General features: G+C 35.9%; 1 protein-coding gene across 1 annotated transcript in view; it reads left to right on the top strand.

Moving 5' to 3' along the window:
- Window positions 1–16,563, top strand: part of LOC128210761 (cytosolic purine 5'-nucleotidase-like) — a 29,579-nt gene extending 13,016 nt beyond the window's left edge. Inside the window, exons 4-5 of the mRNA XM_052915114.1 lie at window positions 6,153–6,270; window positions 16,461–16,563. Of these exons, the coding sequence (XP_052771074.1) occupies window positions 6,153–6,270; window positions 16,461–16,563 (221 nt within the window). The remainder of the gene's footprint in view (window positions 1–6,152; window positions 6,271–16,460) is intronic.
- The last annotated feature ends 10,385 nt before the right edge of the window (window positions 16,564–26,948 follow it).

Here is a 26,948-nt window from a genome sequence, read left to right as displayed (position 1 = left end):
CAGTAAGTAATATTGCTAAACTTAAAGTGAGATACGCTTGAGGAATTGTGACCTGGTCTTTGTCAGAGGTGGTCAAAGTAATCCATTGAGTTATACAACCAGTTATGTGCTATTAGGGTATTTATTGGTGAAATATAATGCCTTTATTGGTCAATTGAATGGTGAAGTGACAACCAGCTTCATGGACTGGGATTTTCTATCCACCTGGTCACTCCAAGTAGTTTGTCAGAGGTGGTCAAAGTAGTCCATTGAGTTATATAACCATCAGGGATGTGCTATTATTGACTGATGAAATAATCTCTATATTGATCAATTGAACTGTTAAATGACACTTTGAAGGAGCGTTACACTTCCTATAGGCCATATAGGCCAATTGGCCTTCACTTTTTTTCTGAAAAGTCATAAAAGCAAAAATCACTTATACTGGTATATTTAAGATTGTTATTTAAAATGTAAGGAAATTGGTGTATTTGAACCTATATTTCAGGTAGGAAATATACACAAAGATGCACCTCCAAAAATCCACCTAAAAATATCAGCCTACTCATCATTGTAAGCTGGTCTACGCCCCTGCCTTAGATCTCATTTCTAAAGTGTTTTATTCCAACTCTATATATGTCAGCATGATTTAAGGACATTTATGCACCGACATGACACCAGATTGAGTAACGCTACCCTTTCTTGCTATCAATGGATTAACATTGTTAACAGATGACATCACAGCGTTTAATGAAATTGTCACTACGTGATAAAAAACCTGTGCTATTTCCTATTAACATTACCATAAAGACCCGAAGGGCAGATTATATCATATCTATTCATTATTTTTTAGATAATTTTAAAACCGTTTCAGTGTCTGCATGAATATGTTAAGACTGTTAGACTGATTTCGCACACATATTAAGGCTATTTACATTGCTTTAAGTTACGCGCTAATGAACGATGACAGCCATTTAAACTATTTACTTAAGTTCAATTTAAAAGCTTCCCAAGCCATAAAGTCTGATTAAAAAAATTCACATTTTTTTTTCATCTGATAATCTAATAAAAATCTTAAAAACAGGATGTGAGGAAAGGCTTATTCAAATTTGCCCTGTTATTTTATTTGTTGACAGTTATGGCTTACGAACAAGATTTTTCTAGCTTTTGCGGGTATTGGGTAATATTGAAATTTGCATCTTTACACAAAAGATTTAAACGCCATGATACATTATTTGAAAGATGAAATAAATTGTGGCTATCGCTATAGAAGATTTTAGTCTTAAATCCTACATAATTTCGTTGCCAAGGAAAGATTATGGGATTTGAAAGGATTCTTTTTTTTTGTACTCGACAACCATACGCAAACTGCCACCAAACTTCATATCTATGACATAACTAAGGATTTTCCATGACAGACCATGGTAACAATATCTGTTTGGAATTTGTGCAAAACATTTTTGCGTTCCATTGCATTAAAAATTGAATTGATAAAGAAAGACTTAAAAAAAAGAGTGTTTTTATTCATGGCCGCCTCAAAACAGACAATATGACTGTGTTTCCGTAATAGATTCATGTCCCAAAATTGGAGAAAAAATATGTCAAAAATTAAAACAGACAATGACTGAGTATAATGCTAAAAAAACACAACGCAACAATAATACTTTGTCTGGCAATGTTTATACTGTCAAATATGCTTTTAATTCTGATATTGATTAAAGAAGAAATAAAAACAAATGTCAAAAATAAGTCAAGGCGATTTATTTTTAGTTTTAATGCGTTTTGGCCTTGTAAAGAATGACTCCCCCCCCCCATTATAATAAAGAAACCATTACAAATATGCAGAATTGTAAGCTGTATTACAAAATATTGGAAGAAAAAAAAAATACTAGCAATATTTTGACACTATTTTTAACTGGGAATTTGTTGCCACATTGTCATTAAAGCTGCACTCTCACAGATTGATCCTTTTGACCCCTTTTTGTCTTGGAATGATCCAATTTTTGAGTAAATGTCTGTAAACCTGAGTGACATAAGACTGGTGACAGAAGAGTAGATCACCGTTTTCCTATTTACTTTTGAAAAATTATGTTTTATGGCTAAAATCAATACTTTCTCTTTAAAAAAAATGAATTTTTCGGCAGTTTTCCATACAATTGAGATCTGTTCTTCAGTGAGGCCTTCAGATGCCAAAATCAGCTGATTCTGTGACAAAAACATTGAAAATGGCAAAACTGTCAGTCTGTGAGAGTGCAGTTTTAATTGAAAACCCCCATTTATAAAGGCTATTTTTTTTATCTGTACACAAATAGTATATGCTATTTTTGTTTTGCTCATTAGGTAAGTTGGCCAAACTCGTATACATGCTCTAAATGGTAAAGTCAAATAAGTTAAACATAATAATTCATTAAAATTAAAACTTCTTTTTAGACTTGGTACGTTCAGGATTTCCATTTTTCTCTGAGCTTGATTTCAGAAGTGTTAAATGACTTGGATAATAATGTCCTTTACTCCCTGCTTGAATTCCATCCTGATGGATTCCTCAGGCCTCAGGGGGCTCGACATTCTCATGTTGAACTATTTTTTTCTCCTTTATAATGAGGATAGAATAGTCTGAATGTTGGATGGGCTAGAATATTGCATTGTTAGCAAATTCTATTATGGGAAAGCTACATTCAAATACAAAACATTTTATTGCTGACATTTTACAGAACTTGTTTGAGCTCTTAGTGATCAAAGCCTAAGAATTTATTTGTTATTTTTATGAAAAATGTCTATTTATAAGCCATAGATGACACAAATTCATCACAAGATACTTGTTCATAGCGAGTAGGTCAAAGGAAAAATATGGAAAGTTAAAGATATTGATGGCACCGAATGAAAAACCAGTAGATGCCAAAATGGTTACCTTTAAAGAAGGGACAGAAAATACAATGTTAAAATGCCGAACCTGCACTTTTTTTGCATAATGTTGAGGGTTCGTACAAAACTGATATTGCTCAAGCAATTTTACACAGAATTGAAACTGTCTTGCACTAAGTCTGAAAATACAGGGATTTCATTCATCCAATGCTTTTACAGCCTTGTATCATTTTGATTTTTTTGCTTTCTGATAGGCTACAGAGAAGTGGTTGTTTTCTCAAAAGAAGCACGGAAATGAGCATATTCAAGACAATTAAAAAAGATTTTGTGACAAAATGTATATTCTGGTTTTTCATTTAGTGCCTCGATATTATGTCAAAAGCATGCTATGTAGACGTATTCGCTATTTATATTAAGATTACATATCAGATTTAGGAGGCAGTATTTTTTGTACTTCTTCAGTAGATTTTAAAGAACATTGCCAGTCTTGAATTCCTGCTACAACTCTCTCCTCAAAGAAATAACATCTTGTTCTGTATATATTAGTACCTGAGGAAGATTTGAAGAGCCCACAATTAAAAAAATGTTATTAGTGATTGATGTTAACAAATTTAGAACAAAAAACATACATCAGTTTGAGGAAGCTATAACAGACAGGAAATGTAGGAAATGTTTTCAAAACAAAAAAGGTCTTTGAAGTCCTTTTGGCTGCAGGAAATGGAATTGGCAGTGGTTGATCTCTTAAATCCCAGTGTTGTGTCCACTCAATTTCACCAACTCACATCAAAGTGAATTATGATAAATTGGTCAGTTTTATCATTTAAACTTGTTCACACCCATAAAGCTTTTGAAAATAGTATTTGCACATCAATTCAAATGAGTTGTAACAGCCTGGGTCTAAGTAGGGGCACTTCCTCCCTTGTTTTCCGGTGGTCAAGCAAAATGGACCTGTGGCCATAACTTTCATGATAATTTTAATACCTTGTAGGGGTCAGTTTTGAAAAAGGAGTGGCCCTTGACCTTAGATTGTAGTTTGAAAGTGGTCGGGCAATTTTCACTCCAGTTGAGCCAGTAAATTGTTTCCTGTTTTGACAGTAATGTTCAAGGTTTGTTTTAAGTTGACCAAGGTTTGTTATAGTTGGCTCTCATGCAGAAACATGGGAACCTCTAAAGTGGATGGACCCATGATGGCCTTTTGGGTGTAAGAAAATATTGAAATGCTGGGGGAGCATTTGAAGAATAAAGAGAAAACCATTTAGTTCAACCAGAACTTGAGCCATCTGTACTTTTGAGGTAGTCAAAAAATCATAAGAAAATTGTGTTATTTTTCAGTTTCTCAGTTAATACATGTAACAACAGATAATTCTAATGATTTCCTCTCAAAATCCCCAATTTGCATGCATGCAGATCCGATTGTACAATACTGGAAACACCGAAAAAAAAATCTATTCCCTAGAAAATTGACAGAAGAAAGATTGATTGCTGTGGTGTCTTATTTTCTTCACAGCCATTATTTCACACATTTTCCTGATTTTCCCTTCATTATGTGTCACATTGTCAGAGAAAATAAGATCTATGGCAGTTTCATATTTGTTTTTATGATATTCTGTTGCTCATTAGCAGGTTATGGTAACCTAACCATTATAAATTGTATATTCTTTATACACATCAATCCGTTTTTCTAATAAATTCACATAATTATATATAGAATATTTCTGTTTTTATTCAATAGCTTGGAGACCGGGGCTAATTCTTTTTGATGATGTTTCACTTGTCACATGTCTGTGCCAACTTTCATAAAGAAACACTGAGGAGCTGTAAGTGATCTAATCCTGAGAATCAACTTGTCATTTTTTGAAGGATTGAGGCCTATTAAGCCACAGATGACACAATTTCATTACCAAATTTAAGGCAATTACCAGCCTAACACAGCTACTAAAAGAGCAATTCACCAACCATTATCACCAACCAACACAGCAAGGTAATAGGCCAACTGGGATGGCAAAAAGGGCTAATACAGAGCTAATGGTTGACCATAAATTACAATCATTTTTCACACAGACAAATTGCTGTATAAAATACATCCTGCCAAGCCTGAGAGTATTGTTTATATCCTTAGCCTTTCTCTTGTGGGAGACCGGAAATGGACATCAGTTTTATACACATTTCATTTCTCATGACATTGAGGGGACATTGGATGTCCACAACTGTCACCTGGTCATTAGCTGGTGGCACATTTCAACCCAGCCTGCATTAGGTAATAGAGATATTTTGTGAGGTTTGTTGCAATAATGACCCACCATGCAATGAGAGTTGAAGGCACATGAGTTAGTTTTGCCTTTCTTCTCAGTATTAAGGCTTGCTTCAATAATGTTTTATCTTAAAGTATAAATTCAGAAGGTTAAAACAGTCTTTCATGGAGAAACAGTCTTTCATGGAGTAAACACATTATGTTTTGTGTTTTATTGTGGTCAGTGTTTAGTGGCCCAATTTCCTTAAAAACAGACAAGGGGCTGAATCTGACCCCTGCCAGACTCCATGCTTCCTGTGGCTGAAGGAAAAGGGGTCAAAAGGGGATTGAGAGAGGATACTGTTACTTGGGTTACTTGGATTTTTTTACTTTCAGCTGTCTAAAAAATTAGCTTGTCAGATTTATGTATCATATTAAATGGCTGAAAAAAAAACAGTCAAAATTATGAAGTGTTTCAGAAAAATGTCAACACCTGTCAATGTTTCTTTAACTACATGCATGGCATATTTTAGACATGTTCAAACATGTTTAAGTATATTGATGAACTGAGCGTTCGACTTTGGCTTTATTTGCAGTACAAACTTCGTTACTGATTTGATTAATTTCCTATGTTACTTATATATTGTGATTTACAAGCGATTTATTATTTCAATTTCATCCCAAGATTGAATATAAACTTTATCTTTATATCTTCTATCTTTATATCTTATCTTTTATATAGATACTGATATTATGTTTTCTTTGTATAACAGACATGATGCATGGTAGTGTGAATTCAATATATACCACACCAGCTAGGCTTCTGTACATGCAATTTTCTATGGAGAAATTTTTGTCAATTATCTGGTTGATAGTCTTTTTGGTGTATATTCAAACACTCACATAAGGCTGCTATCCAATAAACTGCCTTCCAGACAGTTTTTCTAAGATAATCATTTTTCTGCAAACATATATGTTCAGTGGAAAAGCAGACTGTCTATTCGAAAAAAATATCCTTTAAGGAGTAAGCAAAAGTTATTTTAAGTTGATTTCCCTTGATTCAATATTATTCTCATTTCAGTGTACAAATCTCCCGACTATGAGGCCCTGGGTTTTAAACTTATCAAGGAACAGTTGGTGCAGATTGGCTACCCTGAGGCCCTTCTGGAGTTTGAATATGATCCTACATTTCCAATCAGGTGAGACCCTGCAAGGTTTATCCTTCTTCCATGTATGCTTTATGGTGAGGCCCTGCAATGGTTGTCCTTCACCCCAAGGTGAGACCATGAAAGGCTTGTCCTTCATCCAATGTAAGGCCCTGTAAGGGTTATCCTTCATCCATGTCTGCTTTATGGTGAAGCCCTGCAATGGTTGTCCTTCACCCCAAGGTGAGGCCATGAAAGGCTTGTCTTTATCCAATGTGAGGCCCTGTAAGGGTTATCCTTCATCCATGTCTGCGATTAGGTGAGGCTCTGCAGGTTTTCGCTATTAGGTGAGGCCCTGCAGGGTTTGCTCTTCACCATGTGTCCGCTATTAGGTGAGGCCCTGCTAGGTTTTTCTTCACCCAATTCCGCTATTAGGTGAGGCCCTGCAGGGATTGCTCATCACCCATGTCCTCTATTAGGTGAGGCCCCGCAGGGATTGCTCATCACCCATGTCCTCTATTAGGTGAGGCCCCGCAGGGATTGCTCATCACCCATGTCCTCCATTAGGTGAGGCCCCGCAGGGATTGCTCATCACCCATGTCCTCTATTAGGTGAGGCCCCGCAGGGATTGTTCATCACCCATGTCCTCTATAAGGTGAGGCTCTGCAGGGATTGTTCATCACCCATGTCCTCTATTAGGTGAGGCCCTGCAGGATTGGTTCTTCACCCATGTCCTCTATAAGGATTAACTGAGACTCTGCAGGGCTTGTTCATCACCCATGTCCGCTATTAGGTGAGGCCCTGCAGGGTTTGCTCTTCACCATGTGTCCGCTATTAGGTGAGGCGCTGCAGGTTTTCGCTATTAGGTGAGGCCCTGCAGGGTTTGCTCTTCACCATGTGTCCGCTATTAGGTGAGGCTCTGCAGGTTTTAGCTATTAGGTGAGGCCCTGCAGGGTTTGCTCTTCACCATGTGTCCGCTATTAGGTGAGGCCCTGCTGGGTTTGTTCTTCACCCATGTCCTTTGTTAGGTGAGGCCCTGCAGGGCTTGTTCATCACTCATGACCACTATTAGGTCGGGCCCTGCTGGGTTTGTTCTTCACCAATGTCTGTATTAGGTGAGGCTCTGCATTGTTTGTTCTTCACCCAAGTCTTCTTTAAGGTGAGGCCCTGCAGGGTTTGTTCTTCACCCATGTCAGCTATTAGGTGAGGCCCTGCTGGGTTTATTCATCACCCATGTCCGCTATTAGGTGAGGCCCTGCAGGATTTGTTCTTCACCCATGTCCTCTATAAGGTGAGACTCTGCAGGGCTTGTTCATCACCCATGTCCGCTATTAGGTGAGGCCCTGCAGGGTTTGCTCTTCACCATGTGTCCGCTATTAGGTGAGGCGCTGCAGGTTTTCGCTATTAGGTGAGGCCCTGCAGGGTTTGCTCTTCACCATGTGTTCGCTATTAGGTGAGGCTCTGCAGGTTTTCGCTATTAGGTGAGGCCCTGCAGGGTTTGCTCTTCACCATGTGTCCGCTATTAGGTGAGGCCCTGCTGGGTTTGTTCTTCACCCATGTCCTTTATTAGGTGAGGCCCTGCAGGGCTTGTTCATCACCCATGACCACTATTAGGTCGGGCCCTGCTGGGTTTGTTCTTCACCAATGTCTGTATTAGGTGAGGCTCTGCATTGTTTGTTCTTCACCCAAGTCTTCTTTAAGGTGAGGCCCTGCAGGGTTTGTTCTTCACCCATGTCAGCTATTAGGTGAGGCCCTGCAATGTTTACCCTTCATCCATGTTCGCTATTAGGTGAGACCCTGCAGGGTTTGCCTATCCTCCAAGGTGACGCATTTGAAGGCTTGCCCTTCATCCAAATGTGGGGCTCTGCAAAGCTTGTCCGTCATCCAATGTGAGGCCCTGCTAGGCTTGTCCTTCATCCAATGTGTGCTGTTAGGTGAGGCCCTGGAAGGCTTGTCCTCCATCCAATGTGAGGCCCTGGAAGGCTTGTCCTCCATCCAATGTCAGGCCCTGCAAGGCCTGTCTTCTACCTGAAGGTGAGGCCCTGGAAGGCTTGTCCTTCATCAAATGTGACGCCCTGGAACGCTTGTCCTTTATTCATGTCTTTTGTTAGGTGAGGCTCTGCAAGTCTTTCCTTTCACCCTGAGGTGAGGCCCTTCATATCATCATTGAGGGGGAAGAGTTTTATCATTGAAAAGTATACAAAACTTGATGCCTTGCAATAACTTCTGATGAGGACAGGAGAGAAACCCTTCATTTTGGCATCACGTAAATTATATCTAAAAAAACTCTACAAGTTTTACACATTATACCACCAACCTGAAAACCAAACTTGCAGTAACCAGCAATTAAGAAACTTCCTTTTTCATCTTCAAACTTTGATAAAACATCTAGCCTTCTCACATTCATTTGTTGGCTATTTTTAGCTCTACTGGCCAAAGGCCAGAAGAGCTTATGCGATGGTAATGTGTAGGTAGTATGTTCCTCCGTGTGTTCGTGCGTCCGTGCGTCTGTAAACCAGCCAGTTCCGCCCATGCATGCCTAGATTATGGCCCTTGATAGTATAAAAAAAAGCTATTGTGTAAACACTAGCTTGTGAACACGATACAGTCTTCAGTTTTGATTGTATCTCGATGAAACTTGTACAGTATCTAGATATCCATTAGAGCTCGGTTCTTTTCGAAAACCAGCCAGATCCGCCCTTGCATGCCTAGATTATGGCCCTTGATAGTATAAAAAAAGCTATTGTGTAAACATTAGCTTGTGAACACGATACAGTCTTCAGTTTTGATTGTATCTCGATGAAACTTGTACAGTATCTAGATATCCATTAGAGCTCGATCCCTTTCGAAAACCAGCCAATCCGACCATGCATGCCTAGATTATGGCCCTTGATAATATATAAAAATGCTATTGTGTAAACACTAGCTTGTGGACATGATACAGTCTTCAGTTTTGATTGTATCTCGATGAAACTTGTACAGTATCTAGATATCCATTAAAGCTCGGTTCCTTTTGAAAACCAGCCAGATCCGACCATGCATGCCTAGATTATGGCCCTTGATAGTATATAAAAATGCTATTGTGTAAACACTAGCTTGTGAACACAATACAGTCTTCAGTTTTGATTGTATCTCGATGAAACTTGTACAGTATCTAGATATCTATTAGAGCTCGGTTCCTTTCGAAAACCAGCCAGATCCGCCCATGCATGCCTAGATTATGGCCCTTGATAGTATAAAAAATGCTATTGTGTAAACACTAGCTTGTGAACACGATACAGTCTTCAGTTTTGATTGTATCTCGATGAAACTTGTACAGTATCTAGATATCCATTAGAGCTCGATCCCTTTCGAAAACCAGCCAGATCCGACCATGCATGCCTAGATTATGGCCCTTGATAATATATAAAAATGCTATTGTGTAAACACTAGCTTGTGGACATGATACAGTCTTCAGTTTTGATTGTATCTCGATGAAACTTGTACAGTATCTAGATATCCATTAAAGCTCGGTTCCTTTTGAAAACCAGCCAGATCCGACCATGCATGCCTAGATTATGGCCCTTGATAGTATATAAAAATGCTATTGTGTAAACACTAGCTTGTGAACACAATACAGTCTTCAGTTTTGATTGTATCTCGATGAAACTTGTACAGTATCTAGATATCTATTAGAGCTCGGTTCCTTTCGAAAACCAGCCAGATCCGCCCATGCATGCCTAGATTATGGCCCTTGATAGTATAAAAAATGCTATTGTGTAAACACTAGCTTGTGAACACGATACAGTCTTTAGTTTTGATTGTATCTCGATGAAACTTGTACAGTATCTAGATATCCATTAGAACTTGGTTCCTTTTGAAAACCAGCCAGATTTGCCCATGCATGCCTGGATTATGGGTCTTGAAAGTATAAAAAATGCTATTTTAAGCTAAGTCTATTTTAAGCCAAGACTACATGAGCGAAGTCTATTTTTAGCCAAGTGTACATGTAAATTTGCAATTGCTTGTGAAGGTTTGTTCAAATTATGCCCCTGGGATCATGACTGCTCCCCCCCCCCTCGGATATTGACCCACAAGTGGTTGTTCAAATTATGCCCCTTGGGTCAAAACTGGCACTGCCTTGGGTGTCACAATTTTCCTAGAGACTTATTTAAGAAATATTTTCAAAATCTTCTTGTTTCAAACCACAAGGCCCATACCTTTGATATTTGTTGTGAAGCATCATATGATGCAATTGAAAACATTTGAAATAATGCCCCTTGGGCAAAAGCTGGCCCCAACCCTTTTGACTTACTTATTAATTTTTAAAGCTACAGTAATGAAATTTTGACCATGTGAACGGTTTTGCAAACAAGCATTAATGTTGTTCTCGGATGTCCTTGACTTTGACCTTTGACCGACTTTTTATTTTTAAGGCTACAGAAATGAAATTCGATGAGTACAGTTTTGAAAGCAAATGTTTCTTACCCTCAGATTACCTTTACTTGGCAATATTAAAATAGTTCATGCAACTAATCTGCTTACAACACTTCCTGTCCTCAGAACGTGCAGCGTTTTCAGCTAACCCAAACACTAAAAGTGAACTATATATTTGTTGCCTATTACTCAAACGTACATGCTCTGGATTGAAAATGACCACAAGAGCCATGCCAGTAGAGCATAGGCCCAAAAAAAGGCCCTTTTGGGCCTCTTGTTTAATGATTATTGCGCTAACCAGAATGCATATTTTTGTGTTATGTATTCACGTTTTCTTTTACCTATAAACCATCTTGACCCTTTTACCGTACAAGAATATAAATGAACATTCTTTTTGCAAACCTTCTGTTTATTTGATTTGAATTATTTTGTATGACCTTCAAAAATTATAAATTTTATTTTAAAGTCAACATACTTGTTAAAGTTATCATCTGATGGTGTGCAAATATTTGCTTGAACGTCACCAGACGCGGCTATGATGAAGCATCTTTGCTGTACTGTTTGACAGACCTGCTGTATTTAGTACCTGCTTGTTAGCGAAACAGTTTGATATTTGCACATGGGACACAACCATAAATTAACTGGGCCTATATTGACTGTGTCCTTAAATTAAGATGCTCCATTTTCATTGTTGAGCAAACAAGACAGATAAAAAATGTAATTTGTATCGCTGAAAACAAGCGGTTCATATGGTAACAGAAATTATTTAAGTCACAAAGGATGATATGAAACTATTGTCAGAAAACTTCAATAAGGCGATTTTCAAAGAAGTTTTTGAGATTTTAATTCTTTTTATCAGAGGGATTGCCATGAAATTTAACAGGATGTGTCAACATTTACATGTTTGAAAAAGTAATGAAATGTTCGCTCTTCTCACTTTAATGGTTTTCAATGTTTGTTTACAGTTTTTCTGATTTAAAACAGGTTTTTTGAAGGATTTTCATTTTGGGGTGGAATTGCTAATATTTGCTAATGAAATTTACGGCTCGGCTCGTTGTTGAGTCCTGCGTCTGCTAAGGGGAGATTTTTTTACAAAGTCACCTTCAAATTAAGAGAAAGAATGTGGATTTCCTGTCATATTTATTTGACAAGTGAATACTAATTGTATAAAAAAATATCATATAAATGTAAGCTATTACTCATAATTTATTTTGACAGATGTCTGCCTACTCCCCCAAGTGACACCAACATAAAATTGTGCCATCAGTTCTAATCAGCTAGATATTTTACATATAAATTTAAGGCCTGCCAAATAACATCTGGGGTTGGGAGAGGTTTGTTTTCAAATTTATATATCTGAATCAAACAATTGTTGAAAAACATATTTAGTGAAAACTTAGATATTTTTTGTTGAATTCAGTTTTAAAGCTGCTCTCTAACAGATAGAACGTTTTGACAACTTTTTTTATTTTCTGTCTTGGAACGAGCCAATTTATGCCAAATGCATGGAAACCAGTCACATAAGACTGCTGACAAAAATTAGATTGCAGATTTTTATATTTAAGTTAACAAAATGATGTTTTATGCATTTTTCTTAAACTGTTAGTAATGCTTTTAGCCATAAAGCATTAATTTTTGAACAGAAATAAGAAAATCTGCATCTGATCTTTTGTCAGCAGTCTTTTATCATTGGTTTGCAGTTATTTACACAAAAATTTGCTCGTTCCTAGACAAAAAGTTGTAAAAACGGTAAATCTGTGAGAGTGCAGCTTTTAGAAAATTAGAAAAACACGCCATTCAAAGAAGTCCATATAAACAGCTGCTTCAGAGTCTTTGACAATTTTTGTTTTGGCGACCAGAGGTTATGTTAAGGGAACATAATGAATGTCCGAATATTAAAAAAGTTCCATTAACGTGCATTATTGTGGCTACCATATTCAAGTTGATCTGTATGATAGGAGAGGAATATAATTGAGCCATAACTTTTTAAGATATGATCATTTAGCTTCGCAGCTATTACTTACAAGTGGTTTATGCTTCCCAGGCGTAATGCGGCTTTCACTTCCTAACTATCATACTTTTCATCTTTGCTCACCGAGCAGCCGAGCAGAAGCTTCGCCCAGGAAATCATGACAATTCTTATGACAGTTCCATAAAAAAGAATGATCATTAAAAAGAATGGTTGAGGTATTTGGTTTTCAACAAGATATTTATCATAGGATCAGCATGCTAGTATTTTGTTGTGTCATTAATGGCATCATTTTGTTGCTAAAGTAGGCTATGAACCAGTTCTGTTTTTCACAGCAGGGGGGAGTGTTATCCTGAAAGATCTTGTTTTTAAAGGTCACATGCCACTGTTTGGCAGAATAAGGGTCAAATGCCACCATGAGGTTTGCAGAGAATAATTATATAAAATGTTTTGCTTTTAGTGAGCAAGACATAAGTAAAAAAAATTGGAGAAAATTAAGTGTGCCTGGTTTGGGGCTTTAACACCTTTTAAGTGGACACTAGCGTGGCGATCTTTAGACTTAATTATACTGGTGGATAGTTATTGATACACTTAAACAACAGTCACTCAGACCATTTTGGCAGATCAAGGCACTCTTACACAATTTAGTAAATAAATCTGGGAGGGTAAATGTGCCTGGTACAGGGCTTGAACCATGACCCCCAAAGCACTAGTACAGAGCTCTACCAACAGGGCGTCTTAGTTCTTACCTTCACACACTACCCTCCTTCCTTTCCCCCAATTAGCCATCAGGAATTCTTGTGAGTAAAATGCTGCTTACACATGAAAAGTAAACCTGAAAGGCTCAAACCCACAACCTCTGGAACGAGCATGGAGCTCTATTGACTAATCGTGAGCTAACAGCGCATCTGATTCTTACTAGAGCACATTACAAAAAAGAGCACCATAGCATCTTTACTTAAAAGGTTGCTTTCAATAATGCTCTACATTCTGTAAATAAAAGAAATGTGTATATAGCTAGCTTGTGAGATATAGACCTTCCCCCCTCCGGGAATCCAATAAAACTGCAGAGAAAATTAATTTAAGGAATAAATCGGTAATAATTCTCACAAAGACTATAAAATAACCACGGGAGTTATTGCATAACAGCTGCTTATGTTTCCAGAAAACTTCATGGAAGATACTTAAATGTTCAATAAATCCTGAGGTATTCACAAAAGTTTCTTCAATTTGTCAGACACACAGCAGCCAATATCTGATTTTGTGCAGCCATTTTACAACTTCACATGGTGCTATTACATGAGTGTTGCTGCTTGCCTGTGTGTGTTCAAACTTAAGGAACAATGAGTATCCTTCATTGTCTGTTTGCTAATCATGGAGTTTATAACTAATGTTGCAGTTTCGATTAGCAGTAAATTGAGCAATTAATAACACTTATAACAACTATTCATATCACTCGCAACAGTTGCTTGACGGGAAGTAAGAATCATGATTTGCTTTAATGAATATAATAATTCTTAATCAGGATGTTAATCCCGTTGCATTATAGGCATAAACCAGCACATGCTACCAGTTGTTACCTTACGTTAATGGATGTATATTTATATGTATGAATGCATCCTGTGGACTCCAATATTTCAGATCCATGGGTCCTGAGCATAATATTGAGTGTCCTGATGCACATGTTCAATAATAATGGGTCCAATGGTCGAAATTAACACACAAGCCCGCAAGCCCTGCAATCGTAAAGTGTCTTCCTGGTTTGCTCAAATTCTGAAATTCATATAGCAGGGCTTGTTATAACAAGAGGCCCAAAAGGGCCTATGCTCTACTGGCATGGCTTTTGTGGTCATATCAATCCAGAGCATGTATGTATGGGTAAAGGCAACAGACATATGGTTTATGTTTTGTGTTTGGCTTACCTGAAAACGTAGCACGTTCAACATCTGAGCCCAGAAAGTATTGTAAGCAGATTAGTTCCATGAACTATTTTAATATGTGCCAAGTAAAAGTCATCTGACAAAAAAAAAAATGCTTTCAAAACTGTACTCATAGTAAAATTTCTGTAGTTTTAAAAGTTAAAAAAAGTTGGTCAAAAGGTCAAAGTCAAGGGCATCCTAGGACAACATTGATCAATTTGAACAAACATTCACAAGCAATTGTGCTGAGATGGATCCAACGAACACACAAAAAGATTTTTAAACCTTTCCAGATTTATGTTTACCAAACCTGTGAACCCTGGGTGTGGCCAGTAATGACACCAGGTGCATAACTTAAACATTCACAACCAATTTTGTTAAGATAAATGCGCAAACTACAGAACTTAAAGCTAAAAAATGGCCTTTGGGCTTTCAACAAGAACAAGGCAGAGTAATTCACAAAATCAGCTGCAGAAGCAAAAAGCAAATTGTCTCTCAAAATCCTAGACTTGCAAATTGTCTCCCTTAACTCTAAGACTTGAATTTACATGTACATGTAAACTTGGCTAAAAATAGAATTCGCTCATGCAGACCTGGCTAAAAATAGAGAGCATTTCTTTAAAACTTTCATGGCCCATAATCTAGGCATTCATGGGCGGATCGGGCTGGTTTTCGAAAGGAACCGAGCTCTAATGGATATCTAGATACTGTACAAGTTTCATTGAGATACAATAAAAACTGAAGACTGTATCGTGTTCACAACCAATTGTTTACAACCAATTGTTTACACAATAGCATTTTTTTATACTATCAAGGGCCATAATCTAGGCATGCATGGGCGGATCTGGCTGGTTTTCGAAAGGAACCCAGCTCTAATGGATATCTAAATACTATACAAGTTTCATTGAGATACAATCAAAACAGAAGACTGTATCGTGTTCACAAGCAATTGTTTACAGACGCACGAACGCACGACCGCACGGACGCACGGATGCACATACTACGTACACATTACCATCGCATAAGCTCTTCTGGCCTTTGGCCAGTAGAGCTAAAATTGATGTCAAGCAATAGTATAAGAATTCGGACTTGTTCATCCAAAAGTCTAATTTCGATGATTGCTGGGTCCTCAATCTTTTTAATGAGTATAGGACTTATCAAAATATGCAAAATATATCTGCTGCTTCTTGTCAAAAGATAATGTTGTCTCTATCCTTTGAACTGGAAAGTACTTGTTCTAGCAGTTTCACAGCTTATACTTGGAAGTTAAATGTAGATTTTGACTTCAATCCCCAGACTAGCTGCAAATTGAAGCACTGATCCATGAATATGAAAAATCAGCATTGTTATACAAAAAACACAGAGAAAAGCCTTTTATTTCCTCCTCTGAAGAAAAGTAAAAAAAAGGTTTGGGTTTATAGTGTAGTCGAACCGCATTGGCTTGAGCTCTCAGGAACTGGTAATAATACCTCGAACCTCAAAGAATTGGAGCCATTTAGCGGCAATGCTAAAAAATACCTTCAATATAAAAGTAATCAGTCCTTTACATCCAGTTCAAGCCGATAAGGAATTCATACCAAGCAAGTTGGGGCAAACAGGGTTCGGATGAAGTTTATTTTAGCTGGATTATGATACATGAGCTTTTCTGGAAATGAGTCTGTTTTAGGGTAGAAAGTAGAACTGCAGTTGTCCATTTTAAGAAGTACCCTTGGTGGCCCTGATCCAATCAACAATCTCTTGGTTGAGAGATGGATTACCATTTCACTGATTTCACTACACCACCACATTCAAACAGTATAGCTTTGATAATATCACTGATGACATTATCCATGCCATAAATCATTTAAAAATTATGTGATGTTTCAGTGCAGTCTCAGTGCTAGTTTTTTTTGCTCCATTCAAAACATTAACATTAATAATGATGCTTTATATGTTTGCAGAGGGCTGTGGTTTGACCAGCTGTACGGAAATCTGCTCAAGGTCGATCCATTTGGCAACATCCTGGTGTGCGTCCATGGCTTCGAGTTCCTCAAGGGTACGTGACATTGATGTTTTATAATTACTGATTTACATAAAAGTTTGTAATAAGTTATGTCGGGTTACAGTCATAGGTATGCTGTTATTTAAGCAACATCTGTGGCTTTGATTGTTGGCAATACAGAGTAAGACATAAAACAAAATGCACAATGTTAACTTTCAAAAGAAACCATGCTGGCATGCTTTGATGAGGCGACTTGAATCCTGGTGGTATTGGTGAAATACAAGTTTGTCTTATCCTGTTATTGGAAAATGGAATTTGTTCTACATTTTTGTTCAAAATTCGCAAAGGTCCAAGAAAATAAAACTGATTAAAATGCTTAGTTTCTATCCAGAAACAACTGTTTTGTTCAACTTTTTCTTGAGTGAACTTAAAATTGTTCAGTGCAGGTGAAATAATATATCATGGTCTGAAAGAAGACAAACGTGATTAATTCTCATTCAAATATGCATTCTTTGCAGTAAATAGAAAGGGTGCGCAGCCGTTTATCATGTTTAATATTCATGTCTATTCTGATGATTTTTTGGCTGATTTCTATCGATACCTTTCTGATAATGCCAGAAAGACAACAAGAATTTGGAATAATTTTCAAATTGTTCTTGTGAAAATGCCAGTTTTAAAACAATGACATGGAATTTGAAATTCTTGAAATATCAAATTATCCAGATATGCAGATCATTCTAAAACCATGCCTATCATAATACGAAAATGTATTACCGTAGCGCCTGATGCGAAATGAAACTTTTTACCTACATACCTTGAGGAAAGATCATTCAGTTAAGCGCTAAGTCTATCATTAATCATCAAAGAATATATTAAGCCAAGTGCTTGCAGTGCATAAGAAAACAGGAATACAATTAAGATGCCAGGCAGTTAGGACCTGCAGCTATTGTTAAAGAGACAGAGACATTTGTCAGATGTTGCCTTAGATTTTCATCCAGACTTTTAACCAGGTTTTCAACGAAAATCAGGTATTAGAATGGGGATGTTGTTGGGCAGACAGGCGTCAAACATGGTTTCCACCCAATATCTTAGGCAAGCGTTCATGGATAGTAATGACATTTGGTGTGTAGGTAGGTTATGTGAAGAGCTAGCTTTGATTGATTTTGAGGGATTTTGAGGTCAAGGTCAAAGTCACTGTTACTTAAAATTGAAAAATGGTTTCTGCCCAACAATTTTAGTTATAATGGATGGATAGTGATGAAAGTTGGTGTGTACTCTGCTTGTATAAAGAGCTACCTTGGGATTGCTTTAGAGGGGGGGGGGGGGGGGGTCAAGGTCAAGATCACTGTAACCAAAAATAGAAAATGTTTTTACCCAATTACTTTAGGCTGCTGCATTTTCTTATACTAGAAATCAATTGGCTATATTTTCTGATTGCCCATATTAAAAACCTGGTTTCTTCGTCGCAATTTGGCGTTTTCCAGTTTATATGTTGTGATGTTGGTGAAATTCACTTTTTGTTGTTTGATCTAAAACCTTATGGTGGTGGTGGAGGGAGGTAAATGGTGCCTTTTCCCCAATTATAATCCATGTTTTTGCTAAGCCAAACTATTATCAAAATGAAACCATTTGGCAAGGGTTATTAGGCACTGGGACAGGGGATAAGAATCAGAAGTGCTATATTTCCATGGGCTAAGGTCTGCATATCATCTCTGCCAGAAGTTGGCACAATGTCTAAAGAGCAGAGATTTATTGTTGGAGGATACTTCCAAGTCCGCCCTGACATCTGGCAGAGAGGGTAGTGTGGTTTCCTTATAATGTTTTGATATTAATTAGTATCATAAAGGATTGATGTGCATATAAGTTTTTTATGTGTATGTCTGTTTTTCAAAGAAAAAGTGCTGATATTAACTCTTGTCGTGTCAGTGTCATTTTTGTCTGTGTTGCATGTTGTCTGTGCAGCAGCGTTAAAAATCTGTAACATCTTGCAATAAATAAAACTATGTTCAATAACTGAATGAAAGCAAATGTTAACATTTTTATTATGGCATGTGTATATTGGATATTGTATAGTAAGGCCAATAGCTCTTGCTTAAAGAATTGTAAGTAAGCTTTGCACCTTGACCGTATGATAAAGATGGGCAAACATTGGAATCTTCTTTCTGTTCATGGTTGCATGGTCAGAAATGCTCTGGTCAAGGTTGTATGGTCAGAACTAATTTCTATCAACACAAAGATGCATGATCTCATTTTAAACATAAAATTAAACTTATGTGTTTAACATCAAAGGCTTTATTCCATTCTAGGAAAACACCAGATGTTTCTGAGTATGGTAACCAGATGATAATGGGATTCTTATAATAGAAACTTTATAATAATTGATGTGGATTTAATAATAATTGGGTGGGAAGCTTCAAATTATATTCGATATTTTTATATTTTTTTGTTGATTTTTTTTTTTTATGGTTTGAATGGAAGTGTTAATTAGAATTTTTTATACGTTATATGTTCATTTTGGAATGAAATGTAAAAAATTACAATTTATGTGTGTTTTTTTTATATGAGATTAATTTCTTTTTGCCAGAAATAAATGCAATACATTTTGTTCCAATTATTTTTTTTCAATTTTAACTTTATGACATATTGATCATAATTTTACCATACCCTTGAACCTGAAAAAAAAGAAAAAAAAGAATTTAAGTTTATATCTATGGAACTTCTTTAAATACTCATCAGTCAGTCATAAAACCCCCATATTTTTTACATTTTTCTTGAGTTCCACACCTAACAAAAATTCATAAACAATTGCTCACAAATATCTCAACTTCCTGGATAGGCAAAAAATGAGTCAAACAAATCTTCAACATTGCAAAAACTAGAACAAGTTTGTGCTTTTCCCATCAATCTGTCAAGTTGGGTAGCAGGGAAACACTTATTCCATGCAATAACCATAATGACGACTGTATTAATAATGATGGTGGATAGTGATACAGTGTTTGTTTCTGCTGGGTTTAGCAATTACCTTGTGCAACCACTTGAGACTGGTACTACCACTTTTGTCACATGCCTCTTTAGATTATACCTATTTATTTAAGCTTTATTGGAAAGACAGAAACAGTAGCAGTAGGGCTGTAGATCTGGATTAAAATAATATTACTCAGCACAACATTTGGCTTCTTCACAACGATGTCCTAAGGCCAAAATAAATTAATTGCTAAATTTTCATCCATTTTCTTTTAAATTGGGGTGAGGGGTAATTTTTTTTTTTTTTTTTCTCATCACGACCGTTGCCCTGTTGAATCGTTACATTTCTCTTTTATACATGTAAATATAACCGTTGGTATTAAAACCTCTTTCCCGGACAGTACCAGACCATAATGCAAATACAGATACAAGTTAAACATTTTTATTGGAGTGAATTAAATTTAAGGGGCTGCAGAAAATAGAGAGAGGCAGGCAGGGATGAAAATCTAGCAATAATCTATACAGTATTATATCATGTATAGGATCTAGCATAGATAGGACGCAGGCAAAAAAATAGTTGAAAAAACGGATAAAAATATAAGATAGGACGCAGCGGAAAAATGTCAAAATCGGAGCCGAAAAATAGAGGTTGGTAAAGTATTTATAACATATATTGAAGTAAAAAACAACAACAACATGTATATAAGGCATATTTTGATAACTGTCGTGTGTATTTCGATAATTTCGTCGTATTTCGGTAATTTAGTGTACACAACATGATATAAGTCTTGACATTTTGAGAACATTCACGCATATTATAAGACTTATACAAATGCTGTAATAGTCCCGACATGCCTTCTGACTGACAGTCAACCGTTGCAATAGTTCCGACATGCCTTCTGGATGATAGTCAACCATTGCAACCGTTGCAAAATGTGTATTGTCAAAACTGATGATTGTTTTGATAAGGCTTGTTGCTGCGCGGAATAAAGCATGGCAGGCATAATTAATGCGTGTCGGTAATTAGCCTTGCCAGCGGAAGGCACGACGGGTAAAGTGCGAACAAACAACCATGCGGTATTACCATCGCAATAGTTCGTTCTATTGATGTTTTTCTAATGACAGACAGTGGTGTTTTTCACACCTTCACACATTTGAAAAGATTTGATGGTGACAATAATGCATTATGCACATTCCTTTATTATGTTTTTAAAACAGTAACATACAACAAAATGTTTTGTAAAATATCGAAACATTAAAATCATGAACAACGATTAATTGATATTTACCTCCTTTCCCGCTTTTCCGTTGCCGTTATAACTCAATCCAGTTAAATGCTGACTCACATTGAGTTTTTGTGAGTAGCATCCCTTTTGTAAAAAGTAAACACTCATGTATGTTTTCAATTTATTTCTCAATAAATCATTTTAAAGTAAACATTCAATATATTTCTGCGTGTGTAACTTGCGTGATTTTACCTATGTCAGTTGTTCTCTTCGGTGACGCAGTACAGATACTTACTATTACTGCGTTCTTCCCCGGTCCGATATTTTCGACCTAAATGGACATGGAAAAAAACAGATGAAATTCTAATAGCATAGAAAGGACGCAGGCAATTTTTAAGACGAGAATTGGGGTAAAAATGTGCGTCCTATGCATGATATAATATGGTAGTCGCCTAAGATATCTTTTGCAGTATCACATATCTTGTTTTTGCATGTAGTCAGCAATCATAGAAAATTAGATGAAATTGTTACTGAACAAAATAATGATACATCAAAAATACTTCATTGATTTCGTATGGGCATTTGATATTTTTCTTTCAACACAAAAGAAACACATCATGACTGTATGAGGAATACTTAAACTATTCGAGAACTACTTAACTATCTGAGAACTACTCGTCTACGGGTATATGTTCATATGAGTCATGCTTGTATTTGTTTGCTTGGTAAAAGGACAAGGAGAATAAATATGTAATCCTAATGTTGGGGCTTGAACCCATGACCTCTTGGGTGAGAAGTGGACACATTTCAGTACACCGTAACATGAATGCCTCTTTGAATTCTGCGTCTGGTATTGCTGGTGTCTTTAAAATTGATGCTTTTTGAATATCTTGTACCTGTTGCGATGATAAAAGCTTGTTTTTTTCTGCAATTTGGTCATTTGGAGTATGAAAATAATAAAACATTTCACAAATTACTTGGATTGATTAAATGAACCAGGTCATAATGCCACATACATATTCAAGATAAAAAATACTCTTAGGTCTAGAAGAAGCATCTAAATGCCATAGCCGGGCTTATCAGTAAAAAATCATGAATGTCATTATTATTTAATGATATTTGCTTATCATTATGTGGTAGTAAAGTATGGAGAAAAAGTGGCATACTGCGTGTGTCACTGCCTGTTTCAAGTGTTGCTCAAAATTGAAAGTTTGACCTAAATAAAATAATGTATGTTGAAGTAAAATTACATTAATAAAAAATATTTTTTGCATTCATATAATTGTAGCATGTTTTTATTTACTGTTTGTTATTTCTTTCTAAGATTTTGATGTTTTCATTCAAAACTTTGTAGATTGTTAATTATAGCTTTATGTGTACAAAAGTATTTGTTTATCGTGGGGTTACGGCCGTTCACCCTTAAGTTGGAATATATCTGTAAAAATGGTCAAACTACATTCCTGATCTATTTTATTATTTAATTATTGTAAAGGAATGAAACAGCACTGTTCAAAGTATTGGTCCAATTTTTCAGAACATTGTTAACAACGTTCATAACTGGATCGTTAACTTTCAAATCTTTTATATCAAAGTTTCATAGACACATATGTGATCTGTGATACTTTTCACCAGTATGACAAGTGATTCAGCTATGCTTGTTTATACTGAAATATATCAGCACATCTCAAAATATATTCACCTTTGAAAGTGAACAACGATTCCATTAACAACATGTTAACTTTAACAAGTTTCTGAAAATTGGCCCATTGTATATTGGTAACTGATTTTTACCAGGTTTTGATTAACGAATGAAAGTTGGTGTGTAGGTAGCTTATGTGAAAAGCTAGCTTGGGATTGCTTTTGGTGGGGGAGGGGGTAAGGTCAAGGTCACTGACACTAAAGATGGTTTCTGCCCAACAACTTTAATTAGAATTGATGGAAACTAAACACTTAAGATTCTTAACTAGAGTAATTTTCCATTACGTCTCTTTTTGATATAAGTAAAGTTAAAGGTTGCTACTTTTACCTAACTCATACAAGATATTCATTGGCTATAATTTCTGATTACCCATATTAAAAATCTATTTTTGTCGCATTGCAGTTGACTCCCAGTTCTCAGTTATTTTCTATATACTTGAAATTATCTATATACTTGTAATTCTGTCCTCATCATACAGCCTCCAGGAAGCCTAGGATCATTAGGTGATATTTTCCCATGAGCTTGTGAAAAATATTCTTTTCTCATCAAGAATGCTGGTGAAACTAATTTTAATAATACTGTGTGACATGAAAAATAGGAAATTGAAAGTTGGGCCATGTTAATCCAGGATGAAGTGACCGTGTAATGTTGACTCCTGTCTAAAATGATCTGACCAGTCCATGATTGAAACTGACCACAACAGCATGTGAGAAAACATCTAGCTGACCAGTCTCAAAACTGACCGGCCATTAAATACAGGATACAGACTTAATTTTGTCACACTAAATACCATGTCTAGAAATAAGAAAATAATCAATTTAGACATTTTCTCATGATTTGATTTCCTGTTTGATATTTCTGATGAGATTTTGACATTTTTCATTGAAAACATCATAGGTTGTTAGTTATCTCTTTGTTAAAATATTCATGGTACATTTAATAACTTAAGTTTCTGGCTAAAATTGAGGAAGTAGTAATTTTAGAAAAAAGGAAATACTTATTTCGCTTGAACACTTTAAATACAAACATCAAAATTGATTTGTAAGTTTCTTTGATTCTATTTAAAATAATATGGGGAATTTTGTATAGTATGGTGAACAGTTTGAATGTACCCAAGACAGACGCAAGTCTACGAAGTTTCGATGTTCCTGTCACCTCTGATTTCTTTCGAGAATAAAACTGAAGATTTTGCACTCATAAACATATATTTCATACCATTATTGTTTCAAGATGTTCATGTAACGGCTTAGCCAGAATATGAAGTTATGTTTGAGAAAATGCACCTGCTGGAAAACGAAAAAAAAAATGAATTCTTAGAAAATTCAAGAAGCTAATGCATTATGCCGTGTGTTCGAGAGAGAAACTTTTAAAATTTGTTTTATAAAGATAATTATTGCTTCTACATCAAATTGTATTCTGCAGATCTAAATTGCATGATGTTGAAAATAGTTCCACAGTTAATTGCAATTTTGTGTTGTTATTGAAATAAAGTTGAGTCTTATTTAAGGGAGTTATAACACAATAAATAATTTATTCAAGCTGATTTTGCAGATACATGCCCACATTTTTGCAGGAATGTTATGTGTTTATTTAGCTTTTAAATGATATAATCAACTTAAATGAAAATTGATATAAAATAATGTCTCTTGTTTTATTTCTGGGATAAATGTTGATATTAAATAATGTCTTGATTTATTGTGGTAGGACTTCTGTTAAATATCATATAAATCACCTGTTGAACATGACTTAAATGTTATTTTTATTCCTAAGGCACCAATAAGTCCAACCACATGAACATTTTATAATTCCGCATCAAAAGCACTAATATTTGTTAAAAGTTCACGGTGTTTTAAGGGTCAGAAGATGTGGGTGGGGCAATTCATACATCGCCTCCCAAGTGACTTTTTGATTGCAATGCTTTAAAGAGATAATGACCATTATCGGTTATTTAGGGCTGTGAAGCATTTTAAATTAAAACAAATAAAATGTTGAGAAGGTCTTTGATGCATCTGATTAAATACATGCTGGCTTCAATTTTGTAGATTGTTGGGTTAAAATGATCCAGTAATTGGACTATTTTGATAACATTATTTTTTTGTCCATAATTTTATTACATCCATGCAAGATTAATTGAAAGAAAGATTTTCAGTGAATTCATTTGTTTCTTTGATGCTTGCTGATAGAGCCAATTAAAATGTTTATGTAATGATTGAAAAGTTTATAGTATTTTTATGAAAGTTAATAGCTTATAGAACCCTGGGGACTGGGGCGGTATTCATGAAATTTATTCAGTCCATTTCCAAGAATTTTCTTTGTCAAATTGAAAGAAAAGAATTTAAGTGTTTTTGAAATCAAAGTATGCATTTATGATAAAATCATTGAAAATGAAGTATTTAAGATATTATAAAGTTATTATATCATAATATTGCTAAGTGAGATACTTAAGTTAAAAAAATGACTTATATTAGGAAACGACTTAAGATGTTTTATTAAAATACTGCCCCTAGGCTGGTATTCAATATGAGTCTTAAATGGATCTATTAACGTGTAGCTAATTGGATTACTTGTTATATCTAATAACTGACCAATAGAGAATGAAGTAAATGATATATATGATGATAAGATTTACTTAAGTTGAATATTGAATACCACCTGGTGTCCTGTGGCGGATCTGTGGTCTAGTGGCAATACACTTGACTATCAATCCAGGTTCGATTCCCCGTCGCATCACTAAAAATAATAATCGTCTTCCGGGAGGGATGTTAAATGGGGGTCCCGTGCGACAGTGCTATACACTGGTGCATGTTAAAGAACCAGGGAAGCTCTAACCAGGGTTACATTCTTCCTGCGCACTATGCTCCAAAAACCTAAAATGACAAACAATCTAAACGGAGCACTCCAGCCCAAGTGCGAGTATAAATAAGCTTACACACCACCACCACCTGGTGTCCATTAGAAGAGACCATGAGAAAGTTCCCCATGTGGTGTAAAAATCAACAACCGCTTGGGTGGAAGGGGGACACCTATACCATTAGACCACTCTTATCCTCAAACTGTAAATTTTATTGACTGGTTTAAAGAACTGACTGTTATTACAATAAATATATACTGCCTTAGAATTTCATAAAATCATTTTTGTTGTAACACTTTCATCAGGTATTTGAACCACATGCTGGTCATTAAAATTGAGATATTCAAATCTTCCATAGGTTTAAGGCATTTTAAGTTTATTCTCAAGTATTTCCATATGCCTTTGTGTGGTTGTTGGGGTCAAAAAACATTTGATATGCTGTGTGCTTTTATATTCCATGGAAGAAAAAATTATTGTGGAAGCTTGGAAGGTTGGAACCACTTAATGTCAATATTTGAAACATATGCCATCCCTTGGTGTAAATTGTTATTTTTGTTTTTACTTAATTTACTATCATGGCACACTTTAATTGAAAGTTTTATGTCCTGGATTAAAAATATTTACAGATATATGGGGTAGAGTTTTGAAAAGTTTCAGAGCACTTTGGTGAACATTTGGTTTCAAAACACTTAAAAAATCAGGAAGAATCTGTCAAAAAAAGAGTTTAGCTCAAGTTTAATGGGACATTTTGTGACATTAAATAGTATTTTGTTAGCATTTTCACATATCAAAAAGCAACAATTTTTGCCCAAGTTCCTAAGCAGCTCAGAGGCATATGGTGAATCTGTGTAATAAAACTTATATTTCCTAGGCCAACCCATTTGCCATTAAATAAATCTAGGTAATGGTGTTTTGATTCGCTTATGAACAGGCAGATTAATACTGGCATTAAATTATGGGGAGGTAATCAGCTAAAATTAATATGATGTGTCTGTCATATTATGGTTCATTAGTGCAAGAGCTTTGTGTAAAGACAATGTCTTTTGAGTGATATTAACAAGAACAGAAAGGCAATGCTTATAAATGGCTTCTTTTGAGTGTACAGTCTGCCATTGAGTGTACAGTCTTCCATTTAGTGTACAGTCTTCCATTGAGTGTAGTCTTCCATTGAGTGTACAGTCTTCCATTGAGTATACAGTCTTCTATTGAGTGTAGTCTTCTATTGGGTGTACAGTCTTCCAATGAGTGTACAGTCTTTCCATTGAGTGTACAGTCTTCAACTGAGTGTAGTCTTCCATTGAGTGTACAGTCATCCATTGAGTGTACAGTCATCCATTGAGTGTACAGTCTTCCATTGAGTGTACAGTCTTCCATTGAGTGTACAGTCTTCCATTGAGTATACAGTCTTCTATTGAGTGTAGTCTTCTATTGGGTGTACAGTCTTCCAATGAGTGTACAGTCTTTCCATTGAGTGTACAGTCTTCAACTGAGTGTAGTCTTCCATTGAGTGTACAGTCTTCCATTGAGTGTACAGTCATCCATTGAGTGTACAGTCTTCCATTGAGTGTACAGTCTTCCATTGAGTGTACAGTCTTCCATTGAGTATACAGTCTTCTATTGAGTGTAGTCTTCTATTGGGTGTACAGTCTTCCAATGAGTGTACAGTCTTTCCATTGAGTGTACAGTCTTCAACTGAGTGTAGTCTTC

The sequence above is a fragment of the Mya arenaria genome, chromosome 12 (assembly GCF_026914265.1).
Source record: "Mya arenaria isolate MELC-2E11 chromosome 12, ASM2691426v1".
Classification (NCBI taxonomy): domain Eukaryota; kingdom Metazoa; phylum Mollusca; class Bivalvia; order Myida; family Myidae; genus Mya; species Mya arenaria.
This window is presented reverse-complemented; position numbering and strand designations above follow the sequence as displayed.